The 17,839-nt window shown below is 39.8% G+C and overlaps 1 protein-coding gene across 6 annotated transcripts in view; it reads right to left on the bottom strand.

Annotated features, from left to right (window-relative positions):
• Positions 1-17,839, bottom strand: part of LOC139106006 (protein Skeletor, isoforms B/C) — a 54,885-nt gene that overhangs the window by 34,361 nt on the left and 2,685 nt on the right. For 2 of the 6 annotated variants that reach the window (XM_070662465.1, XM_070662473.1), the window contains one exon: positions 1,602-1,787. In XM_070662465.1, coding sequence (XP_070518566.1) covers positions 1,602-1,668 — 67 coding nt within the window. In that variant the 5' untranslated portion in view covers positions 1,669-1,787. Of the gene's footprint in view, positions 1-1,601; positions 5,351-17,839 lie in introns of those variants that run through there. The other 4 variants (XM_070662456.1, XM_070662447.1, XM_070662482.1 and 1 more) reach the window with 4 other exon arrangements.

The following is a 17,839-nucleotide window of genomic DNA, read 5'->3' as shown; positions in this document are numbered from 1 at the left end:
ATTCACCGATGATGGCGAACTGGTTTGAAAGCGAGTTCGGTCGATGAGACCGACGTTTGAGAGGAAACGAGCGAGGAACGAGCGACGAGACGGAAAGCGACCCACCATCGGCAGAATGAGATAGGTGAAGAAAGAGAAAGATAGTGATGCCGAGTGAAAGTCCTCTAGCAAAAACCAGGCCAGGGCTTCGGTATCTCGGCACGGACACACCGTGACCATTATGCAATTACGGCGACGTATTTACCGCCGTGTACTCGACGCGCGGTATCGTCAAGACGGTCTGCGTCCCCGATTTCCTTTATAATTTACATTCTAAGTCGCTAAAAGTTTTCAAATTACGACTGCAATCGCGACAAACGTTGGCGACGATATCACGGCGCTGCTACTTTTACGAAGTAATACGACGATCCACCACAATCAATTACGTATACGAAATATGATTGTTAAATATTAACGAACTACCATTATTTATTATTTTTCTTTCCATAATCATTTCCGAAAATAACTAATCTTATAAATTTTTTTATAAATTGTTCTCATGCTTATAAATGTATTTTTTTATTTTTTTTTTTTTTTTGAAAGGTTAACTATTTTATTCTTAAATTTTGTATATAAATGTAGTAACAGTTTTGCATAAATGAATACAGAACGGCATCATATTAAGAAATATGAGCTCTTTGAAACCGACAGAATAAGTATACCGAGAGAACTCGTTGCAAACCGTGCTTCTTAAGCCGACAGTATCCAAAGATAGAGCAAGGTCGTAAATTGTCTGTAGTCGTGTGAAATTTTAAAACCTTGCCTCACTCAGATCATATCGCAGCCGACGTGCGTTTTATACTATACAGTAAGTTTCAGTGTTAATATTCTTTCCACTACAAATAGTTCGAGCGAGGCACGAAGTAATTGTGCACGGATAGAAAGTTAACGTGGAAACACGCAGAGAGATTTAACGAAGTTTACGTAATAGTCGCGTACTTTTCTCTCGAAGAGGTCAAGAGAAGAGGCCGGCAAATGTTCCGTAAGATCGACATTTCCCTCACATCCGCACCTGTACCGTGAAACGGAAGGCCGCGTAATTTAATTCTCTTGTGTAATAACAAAACCCGAGAGAGGCGAACGTTACCGCAAAATAATGGGCGCGGCATAATAACAATAACTGCAGGTTACTGCTTGCACTGCTTCTGTAGCGCGATGCACCGCACGCGAATCCATTTTAAATTATTACAACACAGCTTTCTCGGAGTGCACGTCACGATGCTAATCTGTTGCGAGCTGAATAAATGTATTGACTCTTACGGTATACGGAAACAAAAAAAAAAAAAAAGAATAGCTATCTGCGTAGTCACAATCACGTATAAATTGCGAATGTCTGCGTTTAATTATTGTGATATTAACGCCGACTATAAACTAGACGTGCAAGTTACAAAAAATAAAATAAATCGCGAAATTGATGTCTAAAACATTGTTCCGGAAAGCAGACAAAGAAGCGTTGTACTGCTTTCTTCCTTCGTTCAAGATTTCCTCGAAACTGGCATAACGTTCTGTACTCTGGCGCATCGCACCGCGTACGTTAAGTTGTAACAATTAAAATGACTTACCAAAGTGTAATGTTGTGAGGACGAACCAAAGCAAACCGGAAATAACTCGCTGCTGTGTCGCGTCCATTTTTCGGTGATTCCGGCCACTACGGGTCGAGCCCTTTTCTTTTTCGTTACTGCTGCGGACGGTGGCGATGATGGCACATGTACACACACACGAACCACACGCGCGCACTTATATTTGATCTGCAATTCGAAAAGAACACCTGATCTCGTTAATCACCTCGATGACATTCGACAATAATTTTTTTTAAATACATACGATACGTTGACTGAATTTAAAAACATTATTATCGATCGCATACAAATTAAAAATCATTTATTTGCGAACAAACAAAATTAATCCAGAGGTATTTCTAATGCCGAGGGAGAATTATGGGCCGGCGATGGGAAAATATTATAGCGGTAGATATCGTGGAAAATATTTTAGACGACGCGAGAAAAATATCTAAAATAAAAAATAGCGGATGCGTCGAGGAAAAAATCGTTTCGAACAACGCGAAATCACGGGCAATTTTTTTAATACGCACGAGGAGCGATCGACGGGAGATCCGACAGAATCGATGGCAGCGATCTACCGGCTGAAAGCCGACTGAGAGGAAATTCGACATCGATGGACGGCACACCTTTCTCGCGCGATCTCGCAGCTCGCAACCAGGTACAATCTACCGTTACCTAAAGATCGTACTGAAATACAAAAGCCGCGAGAATATTTTACGACACTGAAGAGTTTCTCCGCATATAAAGGCCGACATCTCAGAAATTAAATTAATGCATAACTTGAAAATGGCGTATTTATCTCGTTACTCATTAACTCGGTTTGCGCTTGCAATATGTAAACTCTACTTCAGCCTCCGGATTTATGAATCGCTTTAAATTCATTCTCTTTCCATATTTGCATTTTAAATCTCACATCACTTCTATTTGTACTGTTTTTCCACGTGCCAGCCAACTATGTCGCGACGCGCGTGAAAAGAAATGAAAAGTCGCGGTTAAAAGACGAAATGTATTCAAGGCTATCGATTTTCGGCCATGCGAGGACCGAATTTTTACAACGACTTCCTTTAAACCTCGAAAGTCGTTTTGAAATTATATCGCTCGTCCGCAAAATCGCGTGAAATATGCACGTGAGAAATCAGAGATATATTCATAAGGGATTTCGAAGTGTATTGCTAGCATCCGTTGAAGTATATTTCGTAGCTACTATGTGCTGCGGCAAACAGGAATTTATGTGTTAGCGCATCTGGCAAACAAGAGCTCATGCTAACATGTTTGGAAAGTCTCATTACCTAAATTTACTTGCCTCGCGCGCTATACGTTATGCACCAAAATTGCAGAAGAGGGAGTTAAGTGTAATGCAAGGCAACAATTAAAATACCATTGGTGTCGTCAAAGAGCAATTTATTCATTATGCGCCGCTCTCCGCGCCGTATCGCGAATGTGGAATATTAAGCCTCGTTAAAATGCAAGTTAAATGTAATTAATAAAAAAGAATTTATAGATATTTCAACAAACAAGCATAAGCTGCATTTTAAATATATGTACGTATTGTAAATGAAAATTTTCTCCCTTTCTTCGCAAACGGTATTCTTTGGTTTCTATTTATTGTTTAACACTAACCGCCGGAGTTTTATTTTAATAAATTTATTTTTCACGTGGCTTAAATTTTTCAGTCGCATCGGACATATTACGCTTTTTAGCTATCTAGGATAAACAACGAATGCAGCATCTCTCGAATGCTTTATCGTACTAGATATTTCGAACTATGTATCGTTACGAGCATAATCTCTTTCTACCGTTCGATAGCACACGAGGTATAGACACACCCGGCATTTTGTCAGCGCTTTATTCGGAAATAATTTCCATCTATAATAATGCACTTCTAAAAAAAAGTTTGCTTCCAATTACGATGAAGAAAAGTTATTAAAATATACATAGAAATGATAACGCACGACTACGTAGTTATTAATATAATTACATCACGAAAAAAAAAAAGAAATTGCAATATCCAAGCAGAAATATTTTATATTAATTATATATTTTTTTTAATTAATCATAAATTCATAAAATTTTGTTTATATATAATCTCATATGTGTTTAAACAGTTTAATTACTGAAAACTCTCAAAGAATTCTGCATGCATCGAGTAATGCATTTTAACATATAATTCAATTAAAACCGTTCTCATAAAATTTTTTTTTAACACTGACGAAACAATTTTACGATACGAGAGCATGCTAAATTATCACTCAACAATTGTAAATATAAAACAGCCAAAAAAAACTTAAAAAAAAAATCTTATTTATTATAATGATAGATGCATAATTCAAATCAAGAATTTTTATAAAAATGATTGTTGCACAATTTTATACATGCTGGCAATCAAAAACCGAAACTTAATACATACTGTATTGTATTTTTCGGGAAAAATACCGTTACGCGATCACTCCTCGATCAAACCATACTTTCCTCCTTTTAAGAAGTGAAAGTAGAAGAAAGAGAATATCCGTTTTGATGTACTTTTTTTCGGAATACTATGGCATGCTACATATGTATATACGCGTTTCCGTCATCATCAACAAAATATCCTCGATAGAGCGGTGTTGCACGAGTCCCGAATGCAATATCTCGGTAGCACAACTGGCCTTTACCCGGGATAACAGAGATTCACCCTCTTTGTACCACGTAACCGACTTCCCCACGCACATCGGTCCACATTAGCAGAATTATTCTTACATTCACCGACATCTCTCCCCGCGTACACAGCACACGACGTGAGTCCGCGTTAATTTTCACCTGCCAACCCAACCCTTTCGCTCATACATCCCTACGATATATCCCGCCACTCGGTGGACTCCTGGGCCCGTCCTTCGCCGCTCCGCGGTTACGTTACCGCGGGCACGCTCGCGGGTGATGTTCCGCGGCCTTATCCTCTCACCGGGGTCTCGACAACCCTCCTGACCTGATCAGCCACGCATTGCGCGGCAGCAGCAGCAGCGGAGCCGGCGCCGAGGGGCCACCACACACCACGGTGCCACTAACGTGGGACGCGCGTTTTCGTGTGGATGTGGAAGGACTGACAGTGGCGGTGGCGGCGGCTCGGCACTGCTCGCGTTGCTCGGGATCGAGTACGCGTTCCCCGGGACATGTATTGGCGGGTAGGAAAGCTCCACCTATTGCGCAACCAAGTGGGAGGGCACAGGAAGACCCGGAGCTTGCGCCCTCCGGCTGGCCCGCGCACCAAGCACAACCCCTTCCTTGGCTTTTTCCCAACTTTCGAGCTTGCGGTGCGCACCCTCTCTCCCTTCTTGTTCTACCCCCCGCGACCCTCGTTCTCGCCATCGCTCGTCGTCGTCATTACCATCGCCGCTACCATCCTGCAACCCCCTGCGAGCTTTCGCCTTTCTCCATCTCTCTAGCGCCCCCTGTCTCCTCCACCCTGCCATTCTACCTGCCCTATCCTCGCTGGCCGTGACGGGACTCCTACCTAATGTGATACAGAGCACCAAACGGCGAAATTCGGACTAGCAGCAGCAGACCGCAAGCACGGAGTCGAGGAGCTTCATCCCGAGAAGCGCGCGGGAGAGCAAGGGTACCCTTTGCAGATACGCTCGCAGGTTGCATCTTCTTGCATTACCCCCGACAAACATAGTTCTTGTTCCCTGCCTTTTTTACGCGAAGGTATCTCCCCTATCTATTCGCCTGAATTTCGGGAATTTACGACCGCGCTTGTAGATAAGTCACCGAGTTAATGAGTTATTCTCTTGTGTGAAGTAGACATCCTGTTCTCTTTGCGTAGTTTTTCCTTCCCCCCTCGCCAACGAGATTTTTTTTCTATATCTACCACGTATCCGCCGTACTTCTGTAAAATTCAATTTTCCTTTTTCGATTTATTAAAATCTAACCAGATAAATTATTGACTAATTGAAATTACGCCGTTTTATTACGTGATAAGGCTAATAATAAATCGATGATAATGAACTCGATAATGCCAATAGTAAATCGCTTACCGTGAATACCTCCCTTGATAAAAGTAAAATTTTATTCGTCAAAGTGTATACGCGATAAAAATTTCAATCACGATCCGATAATACGATCTCCTGGAATTAATTTAGAATAAGAGCCAGAATATTTGACGTATGGGTCATTCACCAAATTAAAGTGATTGACTCTACTTTCTGGATTTTGTTAAATTTTAATGCCAAAGTACTCGATTGATACTTAACTTTTTATGTTTTAAAATAAATCTCCTGCTTTTCGTTTTTGTGGAATTAATCGATTTGGCTCGTATGTTCATGTATCTTATATTAAACATTTATCTCGTTTGCTCGTACATTGACACTACAACTGTTAAGCAGGGGGTGCGAATCGCTTCGCGTATTATAACGTCATTATCTCTTGAAACGTTTCGCGGTGAGTGTACCAAAAGTAAGCTCGATCGGGAACAATTAGCAATTGTAAACCCACGCGGCGAATTAATTCTCGCGATTTGTAGGCGCGCCGAGACGGCGATTATCAGAGCGGTTATTCTCGCCGAGTTTGCTCGCGTAGGTGGGAACCGTGGTGATAAGGAATGAGAATTAATCCGTTGTTTTCTGATATTTACGGGCGACAATTATTTCCTTGCGCCAGGCTCGAATCCGAATATATCTCGCGTTACGCCGGAAATTCGCGCCATTGTAAATACGATTCGCGCATTATTCTTCGACGAAGAGCGCGAGTCGTTAGATCCAACTTTAAATAACAAAAAATAATATATCAATCTTTTATTGATAGCAAATCCCGAGACTTACGCGCTCGAAACGAATTGTGCACTGTATTATAATCACCGAATTTTCAATTGTAGATCTTCGAACGTCGCGTCGTGATCGTTAACTTTTTTCTTATTAATAGTAAATGTTACAAAGCGCGCATTATTTTAAATTTCTTTTTAAATAATCCTTGTAACGAAGAGTTAAACAGAATGTTCACAATATATCTCCTAGTAAGTTAAGTATCCGTAATTGTAATAAATTAACACGCCCAATGTTTATATGTTCTCATAATATATGCAATACGCTGTTAATAAAATCGTTCGTGATTCAATACTCGAACCGTCGCTGTTGCACGAGTCGTTTAGTTTTTCGTAGCATTATTATCCCTTGAAACGCCAAAGTACCAAATAAACGCGATCGCAAACAATTAGCCATTATCAGCTAAATCCGCGCGACGGATTAATCCCCACGGTTCGCCTGCGCAAAGCAAATCGAGTGTCAGCGTTCTTCTAATAGACATCACGATTAATTTCATATTTTGATATTCGTGAGCGACAATATAACTGTGCTACTTTTACATAGATAAATTTTCTACATCTACCCATTGCTCGATAGGTTTGCTCGTAATGCCAATTTAAGAAGACGTCACGAGCGAATGGTAACGCGGATGGTGCTTGCTTATTCATTCGTCGTAATGCAGTAAAATGCATGTCGCGTACGATTAACGTAGGAGTGCTGTACAAAGTGCTCTGCAATTATCGTATTCAGATTATTAGAGCGCGCGATGATAATTAACCGTGTTTTTGCGAGCGAGTGTTGTATAAGTAATATGATGGAACGGAAGTAAAAGAAAAATGCAAGAGATAAAAATGGAAAAGAAACCCGCATAGAGTCATGAGGTGAACAATTAATTATCTATGATCGCTTATTGTTTGGGAAATAATCAATCGTAATTGTTTCACACGAAAAAAAAATATCTTTGCTGCAATTGCGGTGGGAATTATTTTTAAATGCCAATCTCTCGAAATATTGTTGTAATTTAGGCCCAGATTTATCGGAAAAGAAAAATGTGTAAAATCACGGGAGTTTTTTTTTCTGTCACCGGTGTAAGAGAACGTTATACAAATAAAAAATATAATTCTAAATTTACTTCTAATTGCACAATACAATTCACAAAAATATAGTCGGCCACGAGCCTCTCGACGAGACGCGTGTACAAAATACCAGCGATACGTCAACAGCTTTTCCGATGGTGTTTACGCGCTTTTTTAAGTACGTTCGGAAGCTGATACGGACGGATAAAATTATTGCTTTTGGCTCGAAGCGACATTCGCGAACGCAACGTGCGTAAAGGCTCGTAGAAAGCACCCCGTCCGGAAACGACGTGAATGTTACCGATGATTTATGCATATGAACATCCATCTCAAAATGGCAAACGAATTGTCTCGCGAATAAAACGTAGACGTGAAAGAAAGAGAAATCGAGGTAGAAAGACTCTTTGCGCGAGAACACATGTGGAGTTTGTCGCTTTCACCGCGTGACGTGCATAAAAGGCGCTATGAACGATTTTCGATGGTACTTCCTTCGCGCGCGATCGCTCTCGACAAACGTTGTAATCGTGATATCGACATAAAAAAAAAAAAATCATGTTTTCGAGAGATATTGAAGATGAAATAACTCGCCACGAGTCATTCAACTGTCGCGAATAAAGCTGAAAACGTAGAACGAAATTTAGTGTAATAATAAACTGGATATTACACAAAGGGACACTTTTTTTTTTAAGTCATTTTAAATCTCATTCCCTTGGCAATTTTTCTTACGTAAAATGCGGTTTCTAAAATCATTTAATCCAATAAAGTTTATGTTTAAATTTTCCACATTTTTATATAATATAAAAAGTACGAAAACATTTCGCGATATATTTATCAATAAATTATATTAAATACTAATACGCGTGCATTAACAATGATACTGACGTATCATATCGACGCATTGACGAGCTGACACATTATTTCAGAATGTTTATTTATATGTTATTGATCGATTCATTAATCCCACTATTATTAATGTAATATGCTATCACAATTTTATTAATTGAGAACAGGTAAAAAGTATCAGCGAAATTAAGTTTTAACTTGAATAATGAGAAACAAAGTTTTGAAATTGTTATCTATAAAATAGATTGTAAAATTGAAAAGATCACTCAACGTCATACGAAAATGGGTCTTCACGTCGTAAACGGGCGAAAATTTAATAGAACAACGATACCATCTAAATATCTGTCAAACTTTCTGCAACAATCGCATTGACAGTTTTGCTAATATACCAGCGATACTGTATCAACGCGCCGTCATAATTGTGCGATTTAATTAAACATTTCATTACATTCCAAACGACGGGCAAGATAGATATACATACAGACGCAATTGAAAGAACATAACTGTATGTATGTTCAATGACGCGCGGTTGCTTTCCAGATACTAGAAGAGATACTCGTTTAATTAAGTGCTCAATTACAAAATTGAAAAATACAGACATTTCAATTATGTTAATTTAAAAAAAGAAAAGAATATTACCGACAGGCCCGACAGTCGAGCGCGCGTTGCGAAGATCAGTGCGCGCAGTAGGCTAGCACGCGGCGAAAAACGTTTAGATATCTAACTCTTCTGCCTTGTCGTTAGCCAGTAATAATTGTCTCGTTACATGGCCCGCGCTGAACAGTGGCTAGACGAATACTAGTCCATTTTTTTTAATAACACCTCATTATTTGAATCGTATATAGTGACGACGAGACACTAGTTAGGTAGTTATTAAATGATAAATACTTTCTTATAAATTATGATTAGTATCAAGCTAGCCACTAGCTGAGGAATGTATTTAATTTGCGCGATCTAACCACTAGCTGCAAAATCAGAATAGATAGATAAATGATCTACTCGGGTAAACTTTCGATCACTTTGCAGCTTTACACGAGTATTTTAGACGATCAAGAGTATCGTTCTTTACCAGGAATGAATCTCGATAAAGTATTAGTTGCGTTAGTGAATTTAGCAGTGATTTAAAAAATGTGTACAGATATCTCTCGCACGAATCAACTTGCGGTAACGTTCCTTCAAAGCATGATCTATCGAAGCACCGAAACCCGTTCTTCCTATAAAAATGTTCCATTTTTCACATTTACTTCTTAGCGACAGCAAAATGGCATCGAATCGCGGATTCGGCGTTCGCGTTACGCGGGCAGGCTGAAAATATGACGGTATTTCAATGAGAAATGAACTTCTGGCTCCGTAATGCCTTGGGTAATGTATATATTCCCGTTTTGCTGCTCCGCCTCGCCGATTCGTTCAAGAGCATTTCGAACGTTCTTCTTCCTTTTCCTGTCTTCCTCGCGTACTTTCTCTTTCTTTTACATTCCCGTATATTTTGTCCATCGACCAACCCGTTACGTGACTTTTCTATTTTTCAAACTCAGTTCGGAATTACAGCTAAACCAGGAATATCGAGCCCCGCGATATTCTTTTTTTAACAACAATATAATCGACAATTATCTATAAAAGTTTTTAACAAATTTTAGAATTACAAGTTAGGTAATCAATTATTAAATATTAAAAACTGATATATAAATTAATCTTTTTTTTTTATATTATTTGAGGCCTTTCCTAATTTATAATTAAAAATCTTATCTGCATGAATTTTGAAAATTTTTGCCAGAGAACAAGTAATTTTTTTTTTTTTGTAAAGAGTAAGAAGTATTATTCCCGTGTCTCTCATATCTAAAATGAATAAAATTCATAATCGATTCTTCGAAATGACGCGCCAGTTACACCAGGTATATGCCGGTTAATAAATATCCCGGTGAATTTTCGCGCGAATTATGGAATCGTATTAAGTCATATCGGGTTTCTTCGAAGCTCGAGGGCTTTGAAAGTCCGAAACCTGTTCCGGGTTTTCCGTGGAAGTACTTCACGCACGGGCGCGTATATACATCGATAAATTCGCAACACCTCCTCCAGCATGAGCCACGTTATTCGCGGTTTCGTAAATTCGTTTCCGCAACGAGAAAATCATATCGTCGTTTCGCCAGAGTCGCTATTGGTTTTACGCTGAGAGAAAAAAAAAAAAGTAATAATGTACCCACTCCCCGGAGATCCGCGTTTCCGCGTCTCGACGTCCCTTCTGTTCCCTCTCGACAATAGGCGTCAAGCCCGCTCGTGCGACGAACGCTGAGGGTACGGGGCTGAATTTCAAATTAGTCGATCCCACTCCGACTACGATTTCTCCGTAGAGTACACCGATCTGTGTACCGGGTACACAGGATGTTTCAGAAATCCTGCCCTTGATTTAAACCCCCAATCGATACGGAATGCCCTTAGACGTCGCTCCCCCATGAATTTTTGTATCCTTTCGTTTCGACAAATGTGTTAATCACGAAATAGGGTAGAAATATTAAATATTCTTTTTCTAAATAGCATCAATGCGCTTGTGACCCGAAAAAAAAACTTTGCTTCGCTGGGATTCTTACGAAATTAACACTAATATAATATTTTGTCTATCATCTTTCTAGAAATCTTTAATTTTTACTTTATCGTCGTTCCCAAAATATCTTTGACGCCTAATCCTGCATACATAGTAGAATAAAAAAAAAGAATTCGATAAAAAAATATATAAAGAGAAATAATAATAAGAGGCTGCTGTACCACGGAATATCTCTCGATTTTTGAACGCATTTATATGCCAATCTCCCGGTTATTTTGGAAGCTCTTCAAAAGCGGGACGATCGAGCAAACCTCTCTAAAGCCCCCGAAGATAGGAAAGAAGAGTTTGCTCTACGAACGAAAGTAATGGAGTCGCAGATCACAGGTCAACGCAGTGAAAAGAACGAATTGGAACGAAGATACGGGGGGAGGGGGCGAGAGAGTAAGTATGACAGGACACAATTAAAAAAAAAGCTCCAACTGCGGCTTTGTGTCGCGTCTAGACTATACACATGAGCCTCGTAGAGCGAACTTCATCCAAAAGCTCCCCCTCAAAAACCTTTGTCTTATTTTATTCCGACCTCTCGGCAGCGAGAAGGTCCATTTCTCCCGGCCGTCGTCTATGTCACGTATCTCCATTTCTCCTGCTGTTGATTTTTTTACAGGACGCGTCGTACGCGCGACGACATCTAAAACGGTATTTCGCGAAGGAAATGAGACGAGCGCTTTTCACGTACTCGCAACGAGTTTCGCGCACTTCTCCCTGTCTACCGGACTTTTCTCGGCTTATGCATGCGTTGTGTTTGCGAGCGTCGGTCTAGAATCAGGCGTTATAAGAAACTTTTTAATATCGATCTAGAAGCAAAAATGTTAAAACAATTCTAAATAATCGAAAAAAATTTTAATCCAAAATTAAAAAAAAAGAAGCTAATAAAGTGATTCCCGATTTTACCTATATTTATATAAATTTTTTTAATAGCGTTAGCGAGCGCATGTTTTGCACGTAACGCAACGTATCCGCCAGTTACAGATTTGTAATACATTAAAGTCAATATTCGACATAATATTCAACATACTATTGCAACATAGTATAATATTCGTAAAAAAAATTATTTTTAACACGTTAAACTGTGTAGAAATACGGGCGAGATATATAAAACAAAGGTGACAGGCGACCGGGCGCACTAATCGCATACGTGTTTCGAGCGACTTTGATGTTACTACTGCCGTATTCCTCAACCGGAGGTCTATTAAACAACACGCAGATAGCAAAGTTCCGTATGTATCAAAATATCGTTATATCCGATGAATAAAACTATATTGCTAATGCGAATTAGCCTCTGCGATTAATAACTTTTACACGATGAGCAAAGTGTTACGAAGTGTTCTGGAAAAAAAATATCTATATTTTAAGGGAACAAAAATCGTAAAGGAAATATTTTATAGAAAAACCTTACCGAGAAGCACTATATAAGTACGTGCAGAAATTATTATAATAGAGTATTTGTGTGAAGTCACGGTGAAAGTAATAATGATAATCGATATGACGTTCCCCTCTTTTGCTTGGGGCTATCGCTATTGAACTGTCAATTTTAACCGTTATTACGAAATAAGTGACAATAAATATAACTTTATTAATTTAAAAGACAGGGGGAGGAAAAAGTAAACGCGACATGATAATTACGTTGCGTTAAGTATGATAACGAAGAATCTAAATGATTTTCGCGGAAAGCAAAACGCTGTTAAATGTAATTTTCACGTTCTCGTTTCACGAGTTTCGCCCCGGCACGCTGCAGAGATGCGCCCGGTATTGTGTCAGAAGTTTAATATCTTCCCGGGGGAGATCTTTTGAGCTAACTGTAGTGGCACGTGACCACTGTGGATTTACACAATAGACTCTGACTATCAATGTCGTAACTAACAGTCTTGCCTCCGGCAAAAAAAAAAAAGTTTTGTTTAAGACTTGAAAAAATTCTCGTATATACCGTTTATAAATGTATAAAATTAAAATTTAAAATTTATTCGTAGTGAAAATAAAGAAAGTTAATTTATCAATTGCATAATTAACTAGTGTAGAATAAACGTACAACATATATTCCTTATGTAAGCTATTAAAAAAAGATAATTAAGGGAATAAAAGATAATGAACTTTCCGAGCGAAACTCAAGACAAATACCATTGTGCTTTTCATTCTTATGTGCTCGATCTCTTTCTTCGACTTTATAAACGAGCGTAGCTCTTCCATCATTACGGCATCGCGAATGAACGTGATTTATCGATATCGGCAACAATTATTTCGGAATCAGAACTCTTGATTCTTAGACAATAAGTCGCGTAAAGACAAATGTAAAAAGCATTGCATATATATAAATAATTCTTGTTTTACATCCCAAATAAATGCGGACAAATTTTTTTTTTTTTTTTTATCTTATATATCCAATAGTACCTTTGGTTTTATCAAAGAAATCTTTGCAAATATTAATTAAGTGTAGATGTTAAATTACCTAGTGCAATTCTTCTTTGCATATTTATCTGAGAAAACAGCTTCGAGAATACTTCGAGATAATTACTTTGCCCCAGAGCGAAAGCTAAAGCTAACAAGCCTCGTAAGTAGAGGTAACAGAGCGATGACGTCTCTAAGGATTCGAGCGGTCTACGGAAATCGAAATTCCACGATACGTTGTAAGCGATTAAAGCATTACGGAACTTCGAAACAAAATTAATATGTCGGTTGCATGATTACACGTAAAAAAGAGTATCATCGTCATTATTATTATTATGCCCTTGTATATTAATTAATATTAAAAATTATTAAGATAAAAAAATCACAAGAGACAACATGTATGAGAGATAAGATGTAGATTCGGTAGATATATGAAGATTCGGACTTGCGATAAAGCTAAAAAAAAAACTGAACTAATTAATTTTTAATATCTCACTGAATGCCTTGGTGTTTAAAATTTATAAACGTTCGCAAAGACACTAGACAATTAATTAAGATTATAATTCGAGGCTCGTTAATGCGTCCCGTGTTATATAACTAGGTGCAAGGCAAGAGATGAGATCGTAGGTTTATTGATTCGGTTTCCTCCGCCGCGGAGTTTTTTCCTCCCTCCTCCCTCCGATCACCCTTTCCCACCTCGCCCGGTCCTTATTCTACCCGTTACTTTCTGTTGTGCACCTACCTCCCTCCCGCCCCCTCATTCTCACCGTTAGAAGTAGGACGCAATTTTCGAGGGCTTGCCTTCCATCTTTTCACCGATTCTAGACGATACGAAATTAGTCTAGTACGTTGCTATTTTATAAGAACCTCCATCACATTTTTTTAAATAATCGATTTTAAAGAAAAAAAAAAAATAGATATATTAATACACCTCAGTTTTTATATATATAAATAAATAAATAAGTAAGTAAAAAAGATTAAAGTTACATCGGGAGTTGCTGAAAAATCTTAAATATTTGTCGGATGGCGTTCGTACGACGAATTTAATAGCACTGTTATTACATCGATAAAAAGTCCCGTATAGCCTTAAGTCTTCCTCGCGTAACAATCCGACATTATAAAAGACATTATAAACTCCCCGTTTGCTACTTTGACGTTATATGATGCCTTTCTTCTATTCACTGTGCAGTCTATTCTGCTGGCCGAGCTTATTAGATCCTTCCCATTTAAAGTACAGTTTATTAACCATTTCCACCTGCCTCCACCCACCCTCCTTTCCCCAGCCCCAATGGCAAATTCAATAACGACAGAGGCACATAAGTTCGATCCCGCGTACCAATTTCCATTAACTCAATACACATCGTACCGGCGAAGACGAGATCCTTTCCTTTCACTTTCAGATCGATCTGAACGTACTTCGCGAATTGATACAGCTATATATCACGTCGTTATCGCAAACAATAGAAAAGTGTTCTCAATACGATTAAGCAATTGCAAGACCTACAACGATATCAAGTAAAACGTATGTACATACGTGAGAGAGTACTTCATCAAACGAGATACAGATTACATAATTTAATAATATTCACGGGCGTTTAACTTTTAGAATTTTGAAATCTTATTTGAACGTAAAAATAAAATATATGCAGATAGAGATATATTTTAGGATTAAAAAATTATTAGGTACGCGATCTAAGTAGCCCTCTCAGATATTACTCTTTATCTCATTAAAGTCAAGACATAAATCTTTCGAAGTTTAAAAGTAAAACATCCCGCAACGCATTCCGCTACGCTTCAAAGCTGAGAAAATGGAAAAACAAAAGACAATTTCGCTGGAACATTCATCGAAAGCGCTACGATATCCTCTTAGAAAAAGACATGTACTTAACAACGGTCAGAAACAATAAATGGTTTCGGGAAGCCCAACGTTGAGGGATGAAGCAAAAGAAACATCAAGAGACAGAGCGGAAGAAACGGCGGGAGCGGATCCGCGGATGTTACGACGTAAGGAGTAACACGATATTCCCAATCCCGGAGCGGAAGCTTTAGAAACGAGATAAAGAAGGGCTCGCGAGTGCAATAAATCCCCGGGTTTCCTTCGCCCTCCCCCTCTCCCCCCCTCCGCGTATCGCCCACCCCGGCGCAACCTCGTTGTAAACCCCGAAGGAAGCTGATGTCGACGCTTGATCGAAATGAATTTACTGTTTACTCGTGGCCGCGCCGCCTCTGCGATACGATTCAAGAGTGCAGCTATGAAATATAACCCACGATATACCCCGAGAGCCGCGGTTTAGAAATCATTTCCTTCCCCCGCCTCTTGCTGCCCGCGCCCGGCAACCCACCCTCTCGTCACCGCCGGCTATATCGATACCGAAATGTGACGGCTGCTGCGGAATACGAACGAACTGAAATGGACGTGTCGGGAATTAATCTCCACCCCGAGTTCCAAAGCGAATTGTCTACTCCGGATCTCCGTTTTTATCCTCCGGTTTTGCAGCCAGCGAGATGTCCCGGCGCTCCCGTGGCGAGGAGCACCGTCTCGCAACGTCGTCGCGCAACGAATTCGCGTTTCAAGGATTCACTATTTATTCTACATTAATTTTCGAAGCTAACCGAAGATTTTTCGTACCTCGCGCGAGAGCCAAACGGCAATTACGTTGATTATTTATGAAGATATCAATTTTTCAAAGCGTCTCGTTATCGCGACGCAGAATTTAGATAAAGTACCTCACCGTATATGTATATAACGATAATTCGTAATTTGTTCATCGCCGTTGATGTAACCCGTTACTTCACGCGAAGACGATCTTCCGGGATAAAAGGAATAAAAGTGGAGAAGAAAAAGGGAAGAGAGAGGCGAGGAAGAACACCGTCGTCCCCGTTTGCGATCGCGGGCCCTCTTTGCAGTCTGCGGAAGACGCGCGACCTAAAATCGCATTTGAATAAAGCAATTTGTGCACGCGCTGTAATCCAATTCGGCCCTCTCGCTAGTTTTCGCTACGCGGAAGCACCGATAAATCAACCAGTTGCACGGCGCATCGGCCTCAGCACGCCCCTACGATGTAGCCATATGGCTTAATTTCGTTCGTAGAGCGTGTGGAACTTTGAGAGGTTGGGGAGAGAGGAAAAAAAAAAGCATTTCGCGTATGAACGAGGAAAGCTGACACCGCGATACCGCAGTCACCGTCGATTATTGCCGCGCTCGGTCGCCAATAATAGCGACTTCCGCAACATCGTATTAAGATCGAGATAATCCTCGAGTCAATTGTATTCATTTAACTTGAAGCTTCGCCGTGGGAGATTCCGATCTCATTCTGATCTCGCTCGCGAGAGAGAAAGACCTCTTTGAAACAATTAAGATTTTATTGGATAAAAATATGAATATGTTGCGTAATTAGTAGCTCGCGATTTCGCTCGCTCGGCTTCAGTTTTAATGAAATTAAAAAGTCGACGTGGCGTTTTATTGATTTTTCGCAAGTTTCAACTTAATAACCTTTGAATTCGTATTTCCAGTTAATTTTTTTTTTTTTTATCCGGAACAAATTAAGAGATGGACGAAATCAGATAAATCTCGAGTGCGTTTAAGCGCGACTTATAACGCACGCTATAATTCACGTAACGGTTCGGAACGCGTAACAACGTGTTTGCATGGAACGTCGGAGTCGAAGGCTCGCGCGGAGCGCCGTTAAAGGGGTAATCGTTATAAATCGTCGTCAGAATGTCCCAAACGTAATTCTCCGGCCAAGCGTGGGGATTGATGGATCTTCATCCACATTAAGTCCGACTGATAGAAATAAACGTCGGTTTCCCGTGTCTTCGCGTCATAATTATCCCCTTGCTATTTCTCTCTCGCGTAAAGTTCTCAATAATTTCGTCGCGGTCGTTTATCAGATAAACCGAAACTCCCGTCACTTCGCGAGATCATCTGGGAAGATATGCGTAAATCGATATCTTTCAAATCGTCCGGAATAAAATAAAAAAAAAAAAACACACACACACGCACATTATTTCATGATATTATAATGGAAAGAAGTGAAACGTTGCGTCGCGCGTTGCTGTAACAATTGCGAATATATTTCACCACCGAGATAACAGATAAGAATCCCTAAAAGTGGATTTCGTTGGCAACGGCTTTCCTTAAAGTAACGGCATTACCGGAGGATAGTTCCAAACGCGATTTGCGAGAGTTATTTTACGTACGAAGCCTTGATCCTCACAGATACGCGCAATCTGCATCTCGTGTGGATCGCGAGTCGTCGTGGCACTGTTTCGCGCGCAATGACACATGTAAAAATTACTACCTAGACATCACAGCGGAAGAATTAACGAGGCAACAGGGAAAGACAGAGGCAGAAAGAGACAGAGAGAAAGAGATGAGGGAGAACAGAAAGAATAGGAGAGAGAAAGAGAAAGAGAAAGAGATTCTCCCCTAAGTTTCGCACAAAATCAGGATTCCAGCCTGTTCAGAATCCGTCGATAAACGCCTTGCGGGAGCGAGAGTTCCCGGTGGAAGCAGGAAACGAGAACGTAAAGTAGACAGTCCAAGGCAGGTGAGACAGCTACGCT

This window comes from Cardiocondyla obscurior, linkage group LG01, assembly GCF_019399895.1.
Source record: "Cardiocondyla obscurior isolate alpha-2009 linkage group LG01, Cobs3.1, whole genome shotgun sequence".
In the NCBI taxonomy this organism is placed as follows: Eukaryota; Metazoa; Arthropoda; class Insecta; order Hymenoptera; family Formicidae; genus Cardiocondyla; species Cardiocondyla obscurior.
Note: the sequence above shows the minus strand (reverse complement) of the source record. Positions and strands in the feature narration are given on the sequence as shown.